An 18,459-nucleotide genomic window follows, 5' to 3' on the forward strand; every position below is an offset into this window, starting at 1 on the left:
ATCACTGACTGGCAAAGGTAACCAGGAACTCAGTAGTTAACTTTGAATTTTCCATATTTATGGATGAAAATCATAATCCTGGACGTACTGTCAATATGTCAGATTAGTTAAATGCAGTACTCGCACTCTCCCACCATGACATGAAAATTAAAACTAAACTACAGAACAACAATCATTCAGAATCGTCTGAAATCTAACTGACAGAAATCGTATAACTAATGACATAAAAAAGAAGCCACATCAAGACTGGAAGGAAGTGCAGAGATGCAGAACAGGCTGGTCCCACACCCAAGTGTGGCAGTTAAAAATCAGGAAGGATATCTCAGCTGCACAGGTCCCCCCTGAGAAACAAGGCATCAGAGCCCCAGCCCAGGGATCCAGTGCTGGGAAGAGAAGTCCCCAAAACTTTAGTTGTTGAAACCAGTGGGGATTCTGACTGAGTGAGATGAAGGGCTTCTAGAGTCCCAGGCATTCCTCTTAAAGGGCCCAGGCAAGGACTTACTAGGACTCATCCCTCTGAGCTCCAGTGCTGGGGCTGCAGCTCAAAAGGCCCTAGGGGAGGAACTGAATTGTGTGGCTTTGGGATGACAATTGAAAGGGCAGCTTTCTCCCAGAGTTCTGGCGGAGGCCACTGTTCCTTTGCTGAGGCCTTCCCTCATGGAGCAAGGAGATAGGTGACATATCTGAGTCTTCATCAACCTGGCAAACACTGTTCACCCCCACCCTCTTGATTCCGAGATCCTGCCCCACTCAACTTTCAGGCCCACCCAAACCATTTCCAGTGGCTGTTCCACACAAATAACATGACTAGGCTCATACTGCAGACTTTCCAAAAATACCTCAGAGGTTCACAAACCCCAAACAAGTGGCATCTGGCTTTAGCCTGCCCTGTACCTCTTGCTAAGTGGCCCTGGGCTGAGCACTGGCAGTATCACCCAGCCTTGGTTCACAGCTAGGTCTGTCCCAGGCACCTCCAAGCCCAGCACAGGTAGCAATCACCTGCAGACCATGCTAGGTAGCCCTAGGTAGGACATAGGTGGCAGCTGACCTTGGCCTGCATCTCCCAGGAGGTCCCAGGGCTAGCACAACTGATGGACAGCTTCAGACCAGGCCAGAGCATCACCCAACCACCTCTGTAAGCAGTACCCTCAACGGGCAGACCCTTTGGTCACCAGAGTCCTGCTGAAGCAAATCCTGCTCTGTGGGGTCAGCCCCTGCACAGCAACTCCTCTACTGTTGTCATGGCCAGTTCTCCCAGCTGATGGGCCGTGGGGAAGATTTCTCCCATTGATGTGCCAATAGCAATCAAGGCTCAACTAATAGGAGGGAGCATACAGCTCACGGGAGTGGGGGAGTCACCTGGACACATAGCTGGGGTGATCAGGGTAGCTGTGCCACAGGACACCTACTACATAAGGCCACGCTACTAAGGCTTGAAGACATAGCATCTCTATGCAATATATAGAAACAAACACAGGGAGGCAGCAAAATGAGGAGACAAAGAAATATATCCCAAATTAAAGAGCAGAACAACAGAAAAAGAACTAAACAAGATGGAGACAAACAGTCTACCAGATGAGGAGTTCAAAACACTGGTTATAAGAATGGTCACATGCTCAAAGAACTTACAGGAAGAGTAGATGAACTTAGAACTTCAACAAGAGGATAGGAAACATAAAAATGGAGAAAGAAAACATTAAAAAGAACCAGTAAGAAGTGAAGAATACATTATAATAACTGAAATGAATACAGTACAGGGAGCCAACAGCAGAGGATCAAGTTAGGAACCTCCAGGACAACTTTAAACCTTCCAACATCTGAATCTAGGGGTGCCAGGAGGAGAAGAGGAAGAGCAAGAAATTGAAAGCTTATTTGAAAACATAATGAGGGAGAACTTCCCTAATCTGGCAAACGAAATAGACTTCCAGGAAGCTCAGAGTCCCAAAGAAGTTGGATCCAAGGAAGCACACACCAAAGCACATATAATTACATTACCCCAGATTAAAAATAAGGAGAGAATCTTAAAAGCAGCAAGAGAAAAGGAGACAGTTACCTACAAAGGAGTTCCCATAAGACTATGAGCTGATTTCTAAAAAGACCTTACAGGCGAGAAGGGGCTGGAAAGAAGTATTCCAAGTCATGAAAGGCAAGGACCTACATCCAAGGTTATTCTATCCAGCAAAACTATCATTTAGAATGGAAGGGCAGATAAAGTGCTTCCCAGATAAGGTCAAGTTAAAGGAGTTCATCATCACCAAGCCCTGATTGTATGAAATGTTAAAGGGACTTAACTAAGAAAAAGATCAAAAATATGAACAGTAAAATGACAACAAACCCACAGCTATCAACAACTGAACCTATAAAAACAAAAATGAACTAAGCAAACAACTAGAACAGGAACAGATTCACAGAAATAGAGATCACATGGGAGGTTTTCAGCAGGGAGGCGGGGGAAGAAAATTGGGGGAAAGGTACAGGAAATAAGCATAAATAGTAGGTACAAAATAGGGGGAGGTTAAGAATAGTACGGGAAATGGAGAAGTCAAAGAAGTTTATGACCCGTGGACATGATCTAAGGTGGGGGAATGAGGGTGGGAGGGGGAGTAAAGGGGAGGAAAAAATGGGACAACTATAATAGCATAATCAATAAAATATTTTTTAAAATCTTGCTATTTGCAACAACATGAATGGACCTAGAGCAGCGATTTTAAACCTTTTTCATCTCGTGGCACACAGAATAATTACTAAAATTCAACGGCACACCAAAAAAAATATTTGCCAATCTGACAAAAAAATAGGTGTAACTTAAAGTAATGATAGTAACCACCTACCCTTTTTGCTTCGAAGTGACTTTTTAAAAAAATCAGGTGCCTACCCCTGGCTGGAGTGGCTCAGTTGGAGCATTAGTCCATAAACCCAGAGGCTTTGTGGTATTGATTCTTTGTAAATAGCCAGCTGAAATCAAAGTTTCTCTTCCTCATTCCTCCCTCCCTTCCCCTTTCTTTGATGTTTCTCTTCCTCTCTCCCTCCCTTCCCCTTTCTCTGACGTTTCTCTTCCTTTCTTTCTCCCTTCCTTGACCTTTGTCTTAAATCAATAAGCATGTCCTTGGGTGAGGACTTAAAAAACAAAACATGTACCTATCCTATCCTTATGTATAAGGATTTCTGGTACCAATAATTAACAAATCACATGCAAGCTTATCATGTGACGTGACCAATAAGCTGCAACTCTATTATATGACCTATATATTTATGGTTCAAGGTAGCATTGACACCAGACAGCTATTGTTGTGCTGGCTGTTGCCATTTTTTTTATTTGACAATATAAGGGAAAACAGGTCAGTGCTTTTCCATCTGAATTGTCAATTGAGTGAGATTTAAATATTTTTTTTAGTTTCTTAGGGAAAATTGCTTCTTTCTACTTTAATGTTTATGTGTATGTTTAGCTGTTGAGCTTTACTGTTAGGAAATATATATAATTTTATTGAAGGGAAGAGTTGTTTTGGCCCTTACCTAACAGCAATTTATTTTAATCCTCTTTTACTTAAGTTAAATGCCTTCGTTTTTTTAACCATATGAATGAAACATACTCCTTAAAAAAAAACAGAAAATGCTTACAAATGTAAATATTAAAATCGCATTAAAATTCTAATTATAAGTAATAATAACCACTTCATACTTTTGTGTTCTAGATATTTACTCTTTTTTAAATGGAATTATAGTATATTTTAGGTTGGCCAAAAAAGTTCATTTGGTTTTTTTGTAAGGTGGCCCTAGTAGTGTTTAGTTGTCCTTAGATTGTATTGTGACAGCTGTCATATCAGCATCCATTTTTTTAAGACTTACCAAAATTGGGGAATTTTTGTGTCACCATTTCAATATTGAAGATGGAAGAAAATAAGCAACATTTTTAGCATATTATATTTTATTTCAAGAAAGATAAAAATACAATTGAAATGCAAAAAGATTTGTGCAATGTATGGGGAAGATGGTGCGACTGATGAAATGTGTCAGAAGTGGTTTGTGAAGTTTCACGCTAGAGATTTCTTGCTGGATGATACTCCACAGTCAGGTAGACCACTTGAAGTTGATAGTGATCAAATAGAGACGTTAATTCAGAACAATCAGGGTTACACCACACAGGAGGTAGCTGACAAACTCAGAATTCCAAATCAATAAAGCTATTGGTGAAAATGAAAAATGTGTCTTTTATTATACAGAAAAAACTAAATAGACTTTTTGGACAACCCAGTATAAACAAAATTTCTTTATGTTACTCATTCTGTTCTTTTGAGCTATTAGGAAGAATAATGTGAATTCGGAATAGCAATAAATTCACAATCAAAATAGCAGTGGACTGGGAACTCAATACCTGATTTCTGCCCCTGTTGGACTGTTAACAGGCTTCACCTATCATTGTCTTAGTTTTTCATATATAAAGAAAACATGAAAAAAAGAGGTGTATATAAAATATTTTGAAGATCTTATAAACTCCTTCAAAGATATCCTTGGTTCTGAGTCATTAATAAGACCAGAACTTGTCATACATGCAAGCCCACCCAGTTTAGAAGTGACTGCTTGAGACGACATTAACTTCTCGGTTTTCCCGTCTCCAGGTTATCGAGGTGGTGATCCGCTCAGAGGAGGGACTTTCCAGGGACATGGTGAAACACCTGAACAGCATCGAAGAACAGATTCTGGAGAGTTTAGCCTGGAATCACAATTCTGCACTATGGGAGGCTCTCCAGGCTTCTGCAAACAAAGTTCCTACTTGTGAAGAAGTGAGTCGGGGCAAGGCTGATAATCCTGTCATTTTATAAAATAACAGCTTTATCGAGATATAATTCACATACCATACATTCACCCATTAAAAGTGTACAGGTCCGTGGTGTTTAGTATAATCCCACTGTGTGTGCAGTCATTACCACTGTCAGTTTTGGAACATACTTGTCACTTCAACAAGAAACCGTACCCTTTAGCTGTCACTTTCCTATACCCTGTCTTTTCCCCAGCCCTAAGCAACTGGTAATCGTCTTTCTGTCTCTATTCATTTACCTATGCCAGACCTTTCATATAAATGGTATCATACAGTATGTCATATTACTTTTGTAATTGGCTTCTTTCAGTTAGCGTAATGTTTTCAAGATTCATCCATGTTGTATATAACAGCACATCATTGCTTTTTATGGTTTAACAATATTCCATTGCATGGATATACCATTTATCATTGATGGACATTTGGGTTGTTTCTACTGTTTGACTTATGAATAATGCCTCTATGAACAGTCAGTCATGCACGAGATTTTGTGTGGAAATAAGTTTCTATTTTTCTTGGGTATATATCTAGGAGTAGAATTGCTGGGTCATACAGTAACTGCGTAAGCGTTTGGGGAACTGTCAGACTTTTTTCCAAAGTGGCTGCACCATTTAACAGTCCCACCATCAATGTATGAAAATTTCAGTTTTTCCACATCTCCTCCAAACCACTGATCTGTCTTTTTAAAAAATACTTTTTATTTTTAGAGCGAGGGGGAAAGAGGGAAAAAGAGGGAGACAGACATCTATGTGAGAGAGAAACATTGATCAGTTGCCTTTTACATGCGCCCTGACCTGGGACCAAACCCACAACCCAGGCATATGCTTTGACTGGGAATCGAACTGGTTACCTTTCACTTTGCAGGGTGACACACCAGTCAGGCTTTTCTTTTTGATTGTAGCCTTTCTACTGGGCATGAAGAGATACCTCATAGTTTTTATTTGCATTCTTATGATGGCCAGTGATGTTCAAACATCTTTTCATGTGCTTATTAACTATATATCTTCTTTGGAGAAATATCTATTCAGATCCTTTGCCCATTTTTAAATTGGGTTACTTTTTATTATTGAGTTATAGGAATTCTTCATATATTGTCTGTAGAACCTGTACACACAACATATTCTGTCGGTTATCTTTTTATTATCTTGATGAAGTCCTTTGGAATAAGAAGTTTTTGATTTTGATGATATGTAATTTATTTTTTGTTGCTTATGATTTTGATGTCATATCTAATAAACTATTAATTCCATGATTTTTATTTTTTTTAATGTTCATGTCCATGAGTCGGGCATGTAAGTTCTTTGGCTTCTCCATTTCCTATACTATTCTTAACCTCCCCCTGTCTATTTTGTACCCACCAACTATTCTCCTTATTCCCTGTACCTTTATCCCCCATTCTTCCCTCTCCCCATCCCTGCTGATAATCCTCCATGTGATGTCCATTTCTATGATTCAGTTCCTGTTCTGGTTGTTTGCTTAGTTTGTTTTCATTTTTGTTTTTTAGGTTCAGTTGTTAATAGTTGTGAGTTTGTTGTCATTTTACTGTTCATAGTTTTGACCGTCTTCTTTTTCTTAAATAAGTCTGTTTAAAATTTCATATAATCAGGGCTTGGTGATGATAAACTCCTTTAACTTGACCTTATCTGGGAAGCACTTTATCTGCCCTTCCATTCTAAATGATAGTTTTGCTGGATAGAGTAACCTTGGATGTAGGTCCTTGCCTTTCATGACTTTGAATACTTCTTGCCAGCCCCTTCTCTCCTGTAAGGTTTCTTTTTAGAAATTAGCTCATAGTCTTATGGGAACTCCTTTGCAGGTAACTGTCTCCTTTTCTCTTGCTGCTTTTAAGATTCCTTATCTTTAATCTTGGCTAATGTAATTATGGTGTGTCTTAGTGTATTTCTCCTTGGATCCAACTTCTTTGGGACTCTCTGAGCTTCCTGGACTTCCAGGAAATCTATTTATTTTACCAGATTGGGGAAGTTTTCCTTCTTTGTTTTTTCAAATAAGTTTTCAATTTCTTGCTCTTCCTTTTCTCCTTCTGGCACCCCTAGATTCAGATGTTGGAAGGTTTAAAGTTGTCCCAGAGGTTCCTATGCCTCTCTTCATTTTTTTGAATTCTTATTTTTTCATTCTGTTCCAGTTGAATATTTATTTCTTCCTCCTCCTCCACATCGTTGATTTGAGTCCCGGTTTCCTTCCCTTCACTGCCGGTTCCCTGTATATTTTGCCTTATTTCACTTTGCATAGCCTTCACTTCTTCCTCTACTTTGCATCTGTGCTCAGTCATTTCTGTGAGTATCCTGATTACTGATGTTTTGAACTGTTGAATCTGATAGGTTGGCTATCTCTTCATCACTTAGTTCTTTTTCTGGAGTTTTGATCTGTTCTTTCATGTGGGCCATATTTCTTTGTCTGGGTGCACCTGTTACGACGCTGTAAGGAGCAGAGCCTTCGGTATTCACCAGGGTGGGGCAACCCACATTGCTGGTGTAGTGGTGCTGTATGTGGGGGAGGGGTCAGAGAGGAAACGGTGCTGCTTGCTTGCCTCTCACCCAGCTTTCAGTCACTTCTCCAGCTACCCACAAGCGGATTGTGCCCTTTCAGGTGCTGACTCCTGGGTGGGTAGGTTTGTGTATGTTCTAGGGTCCCGTGGGCCCCTCCAACAGACTCTCCTGTGAGACAAAGTTTCTCCCACCACTGTAACCCCCATAGGTTTTGAGGCCTTAGTTTGCTGCACTGTAGCCCTGGGTTGCCTGGTTTGTCTCGCTCCCCAGTTTTTCCGCCTTGCTTCTCCTCACATGAATGTTGGACCGCCTGATCCACCAGCCACTGCCTTGCCGTCCCCTGTCTGCCAGCCTCCACTGCCTTGTCGCACTTTCTCATGGTCCTAACTGCCCCAGCTTCCTGTCTCCACCCCTCCTATCAGGCTGGATGAATGTTTCTTTAACTCCTTTATTGTCAGACTTCCATACAATTCAGTTTTTTGGCAGTTTAAATTTGTTGTTTTCCTTCTTTTGGTTGTGTGAGGAAGCGAAGCTTATCTACCTATGTATCCATACTTGCTGGAAGCCAGAAATTGAGTTTTTCCCTTCACCTCTGTTATTCTTTTGTAATTCTTTTCATTCCTCTTTGCTTTTCCATATCCTTATACTTTAATCTTAAACTTTTCCCAAGTTCCAAACTACTGAAGGAACTCTCCAAGACCAGGAAGAACTTAAAAGAAAATGGTTTCTAAAAAAAAAAATCTCTCTTCCATGAGTCTTTCATCTTTTGTAGCACTGTGATTAATGGGGCAATCTTTAGTATTCATCGTTATTTCTATTATAAAATCCATTGGGGAAGTGATGAAAAAGCTATGAACTTGAAGGAAAAGGATTTCAATTGAGGCTGTTTCTCTATTAATTAGTAATAGTGTGTCCTTGGGCAAATTTCACATTTTGAGCCTTAATTTTCTCATCTCTAGGTGGAGAATGATAGTGCCTACCTCATAGGTTTACTTCTAATTGTTGATAAATAGATACATTATGAGATTAAGTGAGATGAACTCTTTACATATATTTAACAACATTAACTATTGAGCACTTTATGTAAGTTTTTACATTTTGTGAAGGAAAAAGGAAGGGAACATTACATAGTAAAAGAAGTTAAGAAGTCTTCATTTTTTTCTGTTACAAGTTTTCATAAGTAGGTTTATCTGTATGTAAAGCAAAGGGTTTTTATTTTCAACAGGTTATATTTCCAAATAACTTTGAAACAGGAAATGGGGGAAATATACAGGGACATCTTCCCATGATGCCAATGTCTCCGCTAATGCATCCAAGGGTGAAAGAAGTTCGTACAGACAGCGGAAGTCTTCGAAGGGGTAGGTTCAACATTGGCAAAACAATGAAAAATAACAAAGATCATTTTTCAGAGAAACTTTCAAGTATTTTTTTTTTTAAACCTCGCTTGAGGATATGTGATTTTAGAAAGAGGACAAGGGAGAGAGATTGAAACATCAATGTGAAAGAGAAACATTGATGTGTTGCCTCCCATACATGCCCCGACTAGGGATCGAACCCGCAGCCTAGGTATGTGCTCTGAACAGGAATCAAACCCACAACCTTTTGGTGTATGGGCTGATGCTCTAACCAACTGAGCCAGTCTTATTGATATGTTATTTATTTCTTCATCAGGATTTGAGGGGGGCTAAATGCTTATGTCAGCATCATAGTGTGGCTTGCTCTATGCCTTTTTATGTTAAAGTAATAAAATTTCCAGTCTGATTTTGAATATAATGTATTTTTTAAAGATTTTATGTATTTATCATTGGGGAGCAAGGATGGCTTCTTCCATTTAGCATATTTTCAAGATATATCTATGTTGCATCATGTACCACCACTTCATTCACCTTTATGAATGAATAATGTTTTATTGAATGGATATTGTTTGTTTATTCATTAGTTGATGGACATTTTGATTATCTCCATTTGTTCTCCATTTATGAATAATGCTGCTATGAACATTCAGGGCATATATTATTTTTATAATTAGAGGAGCAAGTTATTTTCTTGTAAGGGTTCAGGCAAGAGAATCAAATAATAGAACATTTTTAGAAAACAATAATACTGAGCCTTGACTCTGGGGAAGTAAACCTTCTACTTTACCCTTAACATTTTGCTCCTTTCACATAGGCAGAGGTTCAGAAAACCAGGAAGGTAAGCTCTCATTTTCACATTTTATTGTAAGGACTTACTGTAGGCCCACTTTCTCCCGCTAGACTTATGAGGACAGAGGCCATGTTAGTCATTGCTGGATTCCTATTGCCTAGAATGGTAACTCAATTTCTTTTTGTTGAATGAATGAATGAACCGGTTCATTATTTTGGAATACATCTCAAACTGTTTTAAATTAATTTTTCTCTTTACTAGATATGCAACCATTGTCTCCAATTTCTGTTCACGAACGCTATAGTTCTCCTGCTGCAGGGAGTGCTAAGAGAAGACTTTTTGGGGAGGACCCCCCAAAGGAAGTGCTTATGGACAGGATTATAACAGAAGGAAAAAAATTGAAAATTGCCCCTTCTTCAAGCATTACAGCTGAAAACATATCAATTTCACCTGGGCAAAGTCTTCTAACAATGGCCACAGCCATAGTAACGGGGACAACAGGACATAAAGTTACAATCCCATTGCATGGTAACATTTTACTGCATTTACTTTATTGTTTTTTTCTGAGTTGGATAAAATTCAAGAAATATCTTATTGGATTGGATCACATGGCCTTGCTAATCCAGGATTTCTTTTTAACCTAAATTTATTTATTTATAATTTTTTAGAGCAATTTTGGTTGATAGCAAAATTGAGTGGAAGGTACTGGGATTTCCCATATACTCTTTGCCCCCAAACACACAGCCTCCCTCACCATCAACACTGCTACACCGGGACATTACATTTGTTACAACTGGTGAACCTGCACTGACACATCATTATCACCCCCAGTCCGAAGTTCACGTTAGTTCACATAGTGTTCACTCTTGATATTGTCTATTCTGTGGGTTTTGACAAATGTCTGGTGACAACTATGAACCATTATAGTATTATACAGAACAGTTTCACTTCCTTAAAACTCCTCTGCTCCACCCTTTCTTTTGTTTTCAGCCTGTACTTTTTCTTGAATTTTCACATTTTATAAATATCCTACCCTTCTTGTTAAGACTTATTTTCTTATCTGAGCTTTACAAATGAGTATATTGAGCAAAAGTGTTGTTTTTTGATTGAAAAGTCTCCTTAAATACTCAAAATAAAACAGAATAGAAAATAACGTTATAACTTAGAATTACTATTTTTGTGGCTTTCCTCTCCTTTTCTCCCATATTCCTATGTTTATACACTTAGGTGGATAGATATAATTGACAACTTTTCTGAAGTATATAACAGCTTCTTGCTGAAACAGAACTCTTGCTTATATATTTAGGTATTGCAAATGATGCTGGGGAGATCACACTGATACCACTTTCCATGAACACAACTCCAGAGTCCAGAGTTGAGAGTCCTATATCACTTACTGCTCAGTCATTAAGTGGTGCTTCTCCAAAACAAACTCATCTGACTAAAGCACAAGAGGTACATCCAACTGGACTAAGCAGACCAAAGAGAACTGGGTCCTTAGCACTCTTTTATAGAAAGGTATGTGACTTTATAGCATCTAAAAAGATCTCATTTAATCACTTCAAGAAAGATTAAGTAACAGCAGCTTTTTTGTGTGTTTGGTAAAATATATATAACAAAATATGTGATTTTAACCTTTTTTTAATCCTTACCCAAGGATATGTGTATTGATTTTAGAGAAAGAGGACAGAAGAGAGAAACATCGATGTGAGAAACATCGATCGTTTTCCTCCCATGCGCACCCTGACCAGGGGTTGTACTGCCACCTACTTACGTGCCCTGACCGGGTAATCAACCCCTCAAGCTTTTAGTATTCAGGATGACGCTCCAACCAACTGAGCCTCCTCGCCAGGGCAACTGTGAATTTTTTGTTAGAAGAAGAAGCCCTCCAGAATATGTGCATCTTGGGGACTTCCGGTCAAGGGGGGGTGTAGGTAAACACTGTTCGCCTCTTCATACAACCACAGCAAAATTACAACTAAACTACAACTATCATCCAGAATCATCAGAAAATCGAGCTGTACAGAAATCCAACAACCAAGGAATTAAAGAAGTCCCATTCATCCAGACGGGTAGGAGTTGCACGGAGATGAAACAAGTGGCCCCACACCCACATGTGGTGGATACAAATCGGGAGGGAAACTTTGGGAGCAAGGGATCCCAGCCCCACACCAGACCACCCAGCCCAGGGTTCTAGTGCCAGGAAGATAAGTCCCATAACTTCTGGCTGTAAAAACCAGTAGGGGTTGGGGCAATGGAAGAAACTGCAGGATTCTCAGGTGTTTCCTCTTAAGGGGCCCACAATGGACTTAGGACATATGCAGACTCCTTCTGGGCTCCAGCACTGGGGCAACAGCCTGAAGGATACCAGTGGCATATGGGGAGAAACTGAAGTGTCTGACATCAGGGTGAGTCTGGAGGACAGGTCCCTCTGGACAAAACTCCAGAGGCCAGGCTGTGGCCACTGTCCTTTTTCTGAGCCCTCCTGCACACACAGCTACAGAACAGGTAGCACCATATCTGAGACTCCATCAACCTGGTTCACACAGGTTGCCCCACCCAGGCCATTATCTAAGACTCTGCCCCATCCAACTTACTGCTGTGCATTTCTACAATAGGCCAAGCTAGTAAGACAGGGAGTCAAGCAGTTGTACCTAATAAATAGAAACAAACATAGGGAGGCTGCCAAAATCAGGAGACGAAGAAATACAATCCGAATGAAAGAACAGAGCAAAACTTCAGAAAAAGATCTACACAAAGCAGAGATAAGCAATTTGTCAGATGCAGAGTTCAAAACACTGGTTATTAAGATACACAGGGAACTCATTGGGTACTTCAACAGCATAAAAAAGACCCAGGAAAATACAGGTTACACTCGGTTAAATAAAGAAAAATTTAGCCCTGGCTGGTGTGGCTCAGTGGATTGAGTGCCAGCCTGTGAACCAAAGGGTCACCAGCTCGATTCCCAGTCAGGGCACATACCTAGGCTGCACCTGCCAGGTTCCCAGTAAGAGGCGCTTGAGAGGCAACTACACATTGATGTTTCTCTCCCTCTCTTTCCCTCCCTTCCCCTCTCTAAATAAAATCTTTTTTAAAAAAGAAAAAAAAATTTACAAGGAACCAACAATGGAGTGGTTGAAGCCAAGAATCAAATCAGTGACTTAGAACATAGGAAGAAAAAAAACATTCAATCAGAACAGTAAGAAGAAAAAAGAAATCCAAAAAAAACAAGGGTATGGTAAGGAGGGTCTGGGACAACTTCAAACATACCAATATTTGAATCATAGGGGTGCTAGATGGAAAAGAGAAAGAAATTGAAAACTTATTTGAAAAAAAATAATGAAAGAAAACTTCCCTAATTTGATGAAGTAAACAGGCATGCAAGTCCAGGAAGCACAGTCCCAAACAAGAGGGACACAAAGAGGACCACACCAACACACATCATAATTAAAATGCCAAAGGTTAAAGGTAAAGAGAATCTTCAAAGTGGCAAGAGAAAAGCAGAGAGTTACCTACAAAGGTGTTTCCATAAGACTGTCAGCTGGTTTCTCAAAAGAAACTTTGTAGACTAGAAGGGACTGGCAAGAAGTATTCAAAGTGATGAAAAGCAAGAACCAACAACCTAGATTACTCTATCCAGGAAAGCTATCATGTAGAATTGAAGGGCAGATAAAGTACTTCCCAGACAAGGTAAAGCTAAAGAAGTTCGTCATCACCGAGCCATTATTACATCAAATGTTAAAGGGACTCATTTAAGAAGAAGATCAAAACTATGAACATTAAAATGGGAATAAATTCACAACTATCAACAGTTGAATCCAAAAAACAAGTAAAACAGAAACAGAACCATAGATATGGAGATCATTTGGAGGGTTATCATTTGAGAAGGGGATGGGGGAGAATGGGAGAGAAGGTGCTGGGGTTAAGTACAAATTGGTAGGTAGAGAATAGGCAGGGGGAGGTTAAGAATAGTATAGGTAATGAAGTAGCCAAAGAACTTATATGCATGACCAATGGACCTGCACTAAGGGGGAGGATTGTCAGAGGGAATGAGGGGTACCAGGTGGAAGGGGGTAAAGAAGGGAAGAGTGGGACAACTGTAATAACAATCAATAAAATGTTATTTTTAAAAAATATTTGTAAGGCATTGGATCAGCTCTGTAAAAGACATCTAACAATTATTACTTAATTACATATTATACTTAATCCAAGTTAAGACCGTATCTGTTATCTTTCTCATGAATGTAAAGTTCTAGCATCTTTCTCACTGCTCTGGCCCCAGGAGTTCCAGAAATAGGGAGGGGATGGTGAAAATGAGTTGCATTTGTTTTTAAGCTCTAATTTGTGGATTTTTTTTCTCTGCCAGAGATACTTTTCTGTAAGTGATGCCTTACTCTTTTTTAGTGTTTTTCCCTGAACATTGAAATTTAAAGACTTAGTTTGAGCAGAATAGTCTGGTTTAGGATTACCACAAGAAGGTTACCATTTCTTAAAACAATAAAACATAATGCTTCTGAGATGATTAGAAACTGTTTTAGAGTCTTGCAGAACCTTCAGGTCATTTCCATTAGTATCTATGATGACTAGTGTATACGAAAGGCTCAGGGCATTCACTGGAATTACTCCATAAAAAAACATCCAGGTATCTCATTTAAAATCTCTTTCATATGTTCATAAAAACAATGTAGACTATATTAGAAATTCTTTAAGTGGGTTTGCTTTCTGACTCATTTTTTGAGTCAAACATTCATTTTAGTTATTTATTTTTCTGACATTTTAGGTTTTCTATCAATTTTATCTGAACCTCCCTCCCCGCCCAAAAAAGAGACTTCCAAACACTTGAAAAATTACATATTCATAATGGTCATAACACAGGTAAATTCTACATTTTAGTGTTTCTTACTATGTTTCTTTACATAGATGGCAGCATAGAGTAGCAGGAGACATTTATCTTTTCAAAAATAATTTTTAAGGTAGCTTTTTTAAAAAGAATTTTGTTTTAATCTATTTCTCTCTGCCATAGCAGTGAACTAGTACTATAGAATGGAAATTTCATGTAACTCAACATATCAACTGCCTAGGTGCTTGTTAATCTTGACCTGAAAGCCCATGTTCATGGTAAGACATAAATTTTAGAAATTATTTTTACTTGTTTTATTGCATCAATGTGCTACTTTCTATCTTAGGTCTATCACTTGGCAAGTGTACGCTTACGTGATTTATGTTTAAAACTGGATGTTTCAAATGAGTTACGAAGGAAGATATGGACGTGTTTTGAATTCACTTTAGTTCACTGCCCTGACCTAATGAAAGACAGACATTTGGATCAGCTCCTTCTTTGTGCCTTTTACATCATGGCAAAGGTAATGTATAAGCTGAGGGAAGTTCTTTGCACTGGTTGCCTATATTTGAAACATGAAGTAAACATCTGTTGCACTTGATCCTTAGTTTGCCTGAAGTGCTATTAGCTAGGAGTACCCATCATCCTTGATGCAGTAGTAAATTCCAGCTACTATACCTATTCTCTGGGTTCTCCATTTAGTTTTATAATAACCAGCTTTCCCACTTCATATGTACACACTGGTGCTAAAGAAGTCAGAAAACGTCTTAGAGACCATTTGTAGTAAAGTAGCTCTCCCCACTAATAATGTGACTACACCATTTCCACCCCTACCCCTGTAGTACCTCTAGTCTGGTACTTTAAAGTAACGTGATCATCACACTGTAGGTGAATAACTGAGGCCCAGAGCTGAAAGTTACCTTGGCTAATGTTATACAGTAAGTGGCAACCTAGTACCTAGGATCTCCTGATTAATAATCTAGTGTAAAATAGCTTCTGTAACTTATTTCTTTCCCATGACTTGCGGTGCCGCCTCTGAAGAACACTTTATTCTCTGCTTGCTGCAGCGTGTTTTAGGTTATAAAATAACATACCTTCTTTTTTAAGTTTCTGCTGTGTCTGAAACAATCACCTGCAACCTTGGTCTTGGCTGTGTTGGCCACAGTGGCAGTCCTAGCAGACATACATAGTTAAGTACTAATTTTTAAGCTTTTTGAGGCAGAGGACATGTTTTCAAATTCCTTTGTGGTACCTGTCTCAATGCGTCTTTAAAATCTTCGTGCAGGTGCTGTCACTTTCTCAAATCTGTTCAAGTGTCCTTGCTTGCTTTCTCCTAAGCTTCAGGAGCCCTTCTTTAGCCTCTGTAACTTGTTTCCTGAGCCCACATCCAGCTGGCTCACTTTTCCTGCTTCTGTCACTTTCTAAATAAACTTTAACTACAATTTGAATAACAAAAAAACCCGCTATACAAATAAGTATTAATAAATGGTATTAACTAATCATTTGTGTATTCCAAAGAACAACAGAGCTCAGGCTTTGCTAGTTTCTAGCCCAACATGATGGAGAACAGTTTAAATGCTAATGCACTGTGAAGCAGAGGAAAAGAGTAATTTAAGTGAGCTTTATGGATAATGAATAGACCAGGACGTATTCCTTTAGGGATCACTAACGTGTTTTCTTACTTTTAGCCATCACTGCAACTTTTCTGTCAAAGCATTAGACACCGTACAGTCTGTCCTGACATGTTAAAAGCCTAATCCTGTGATAACCGCTCATTTTTACTGTAAATCACAAGATATTTTTTATAATTAAGTATGTAGTTAATTTACATTTTTTAAAGATTTTATTTATTTATAGATAGAGGAGAAGGGAGGGAGAAAGAGGGGGAGAGAAACATCAGTGTGTGGTTGCCTCACGCGCTCCCCACTGGGGACCTGACCTGCAACCCAGGCATGTGCCCTGACTTGGAATCGAACCAGTGACCCTTTGGTTCGCAGGCTGGCGCTCAATCCACTGAGCCACACCAGCCAGGGCAGACTTTTAAATAAGTAATTGAAATGTAATAAAATGGAAGACTGCATGGGATTCAGCACATTTGAGGTTATTTTTGTTATTTTAGAAAACTTGTATTTTTTCCCCATTACCATTTAGCCCCCTTACATCCCCTTCCCCCCTTAATTTTCTTATATCATTCTTTTTATAAAGACAGGCATTTTCAGTAAAGCCATGCCATAGCTGTCTTGGTGCTTTTGATTAATGAAACTATTAGCTAGGTCCCCACAGGCCACCAAGCCTGAACTTTGAAGTTAGTACAGATCATATATGGTAGAGGTTTTTAGTCATGGACTGGCCTAAGGTTAATGGCTTTCTGCAAGATTACTCTCCAGTGCCAGCCTATAATTGAAGTTTTTGTTCAGAGCCATTTTTCTTTTAAGAGCATTTGATAAATGCAGTTTTTCTTTTCCTTAGGTAACAAAAGAAGAAAGAACTTTTCAAGAAATAATGAAAAGTTATAGGAATCAGCCCCAAGCTAATAGTCACGTGAGTTACATTATTTTTCTTCTTGTCCAAAATTAGATTTGTGTTTCTCTCATGAGAAGTCATGTAAAAGGTAAATTTCTTTTATAGTTCTACTGTATTTTAGATTTTTTGGTTTAATAGATACCATTAAAATCAAGAGACAGTTTCAGTAGAAGCCAGGCCATTGGCTGTTCCTGACTCATTCATGTATTTGCATATACTTTTTACACAGTCTCCTTTTCCATTTGTTCATCTGTTGAGTAGGAACATTTTCACTAGAAAATTTAATGAAAAAAATTTATAATAATTCTTTAATTTTATAAGATTTGATTCTCTGATATTTAAATCCAGTGAAAATTGAGGATTTATTAACTTAAATTTAGTTTCTTTTGCCATCTGCTAAGACTCATAATGTTTGTATCTTTGAATAGATGTCAAGTGTTTCTGATAATGTTGTTACAATAGTCGTGGTGAGAATCCTTTACAATTTTTCAGTCATGGAAATATAAAGTGTTAGTGTAGCGGCCTGGCACATGGTAAGCAGTAATGACTGTTAGGCCCATATTGTTGTTGTTATTGTAGCTGAGAACACAGAGTTAGGTTACCTTAAGGCTTTGGCCATTCAAGGTCTCGGTTGCTCTGCTTTAAGGGAGTATAATGGCCTGTTCTCCTGCCCCCAGATCTGCCACCTTAGGAAGAAAGATGGTGGGTCAGTATCCCAGCCTGGAGAGAGAGCCTCTTCTAAGAGAGCCCCTCCAATAGTTTTGTTGTCCGTGGAAATCAGGCTTTTCCACAGGGATCACAAAGAATGCATTCTAAGGACCCACACACAGGAGATTATGGTGTGGCAAGATGGTTTACTCGTGTGGAAGGCTGTCCCTATGTCCCCTCCGTCCTACCTCCACCTGTCCCGCCACAGAAAAAGTCCAGCCATGTCCTCAGCAAGGCCAAAACAAAAGCCAGTGTCCAGAGTGTCTGCTTCATACTAGAGCTTAGTCTTTGGGGGCCCACACAGTGTGCCACGGGCCCCAGTATCTGCTGGGCCCACATGGTCACGTACATGCTCCTGGGCGAGAAAACAGCACACGAATGAACTGGGCAAGTGCAGGTTTTCAAAATAACTAATCAACTTTCCAAGATTTCATGGGTTTCTAATGAGTTCACCCCCCTAGCCAATGCATTGTTCTCCAGGCTAGACTGACAGGCCTCTATGGTCACACACCTCCCCCTGTGCCCTCTTCACCCCCCACCATCTGGTACCAGAGTCGGGGAGGGAGGGATGTTAATCCCCTTGGAGCACAATGCTCTGGTCCCCTGGAGTGTGAAAAGCTGTAGCTTCCTGGTAAAGCAAACAGTCTCATGCTCCCCAGTTTATTAAGCTCAATGTCTAAGTGTCTTTGCTCTCTTTCTTATTAATAATTAGCTAACTGCCTGTGGTAACAGTCTCACTTCTTTACTTAAGCCCCCAAATACCCTGATAGTGATTTAGAGATATTAGAAGAACCACGTACAAGTGTCTGTTATATACTATGGCAGGCTAAGAGTTTCTGGAGCTCTTCAGAAAAACTCCCTAGGAACAGAGCCTAGAGAGGGCCATATTGTCCTTAAAGATCATTAAGGTCAAATTACTG

General features: G+C 39.4%; 1 protein-coding gene across 3 annotated transcripts in view; it reads left to right on the top strand.

Moving 5' to 3' along the window:
- The window catches only part of RBL1 (RB transcriptional corepressor like 1), a 57,585-nt gene that overhangs the window by 28,176 nt on the left and 10,950 nt on the right, over positions 1-18,459 (top strand). For all 3 annotated transcript variants that reach the window (XM_024559640.4, XM_071221759.1, XM_045194813.2), the window contains 6 exons: positions 4,617-4,781; positions 8,549-8,681; positions 9,730-9,996; positions 10,775-10,986; positions 14,655-14,831; positions 16,778-16,849. In XM_024559640.4, the coding sequence (XP_024415408.2) occupies positions 4,617-4,781; positions 8,549-8,681; positions 9,730-9,996; positions 10,775-10,986; positions 14,655-14,831; positions 16,778-16,849 (1,026 nt within the window). The remainder of the gene's footprint in view (positions 1-4,616; positions 4,782-8,548; positions 8,682-9,729; positions 9,997-10,774; positions 10,987-14,654; positions 14,832-16,777; positions 16,850-18,459) is intronic.

Source organism: Desmodus rotundus, chromosome 6 (assembly GCF_022682495.2).
Source record: "Desmodus rotundus isolate HL8 chromosome 6, HLdesRot8A.1, whole genome shotgun sequence".
In the NCBI taxonomy this organism is placed as follows: Eukaryota; Metazoa; Chordata; class Mammalia; order Chiroptera; family Phyllostomidae; genus Desmodus; species Desmodus rotundus.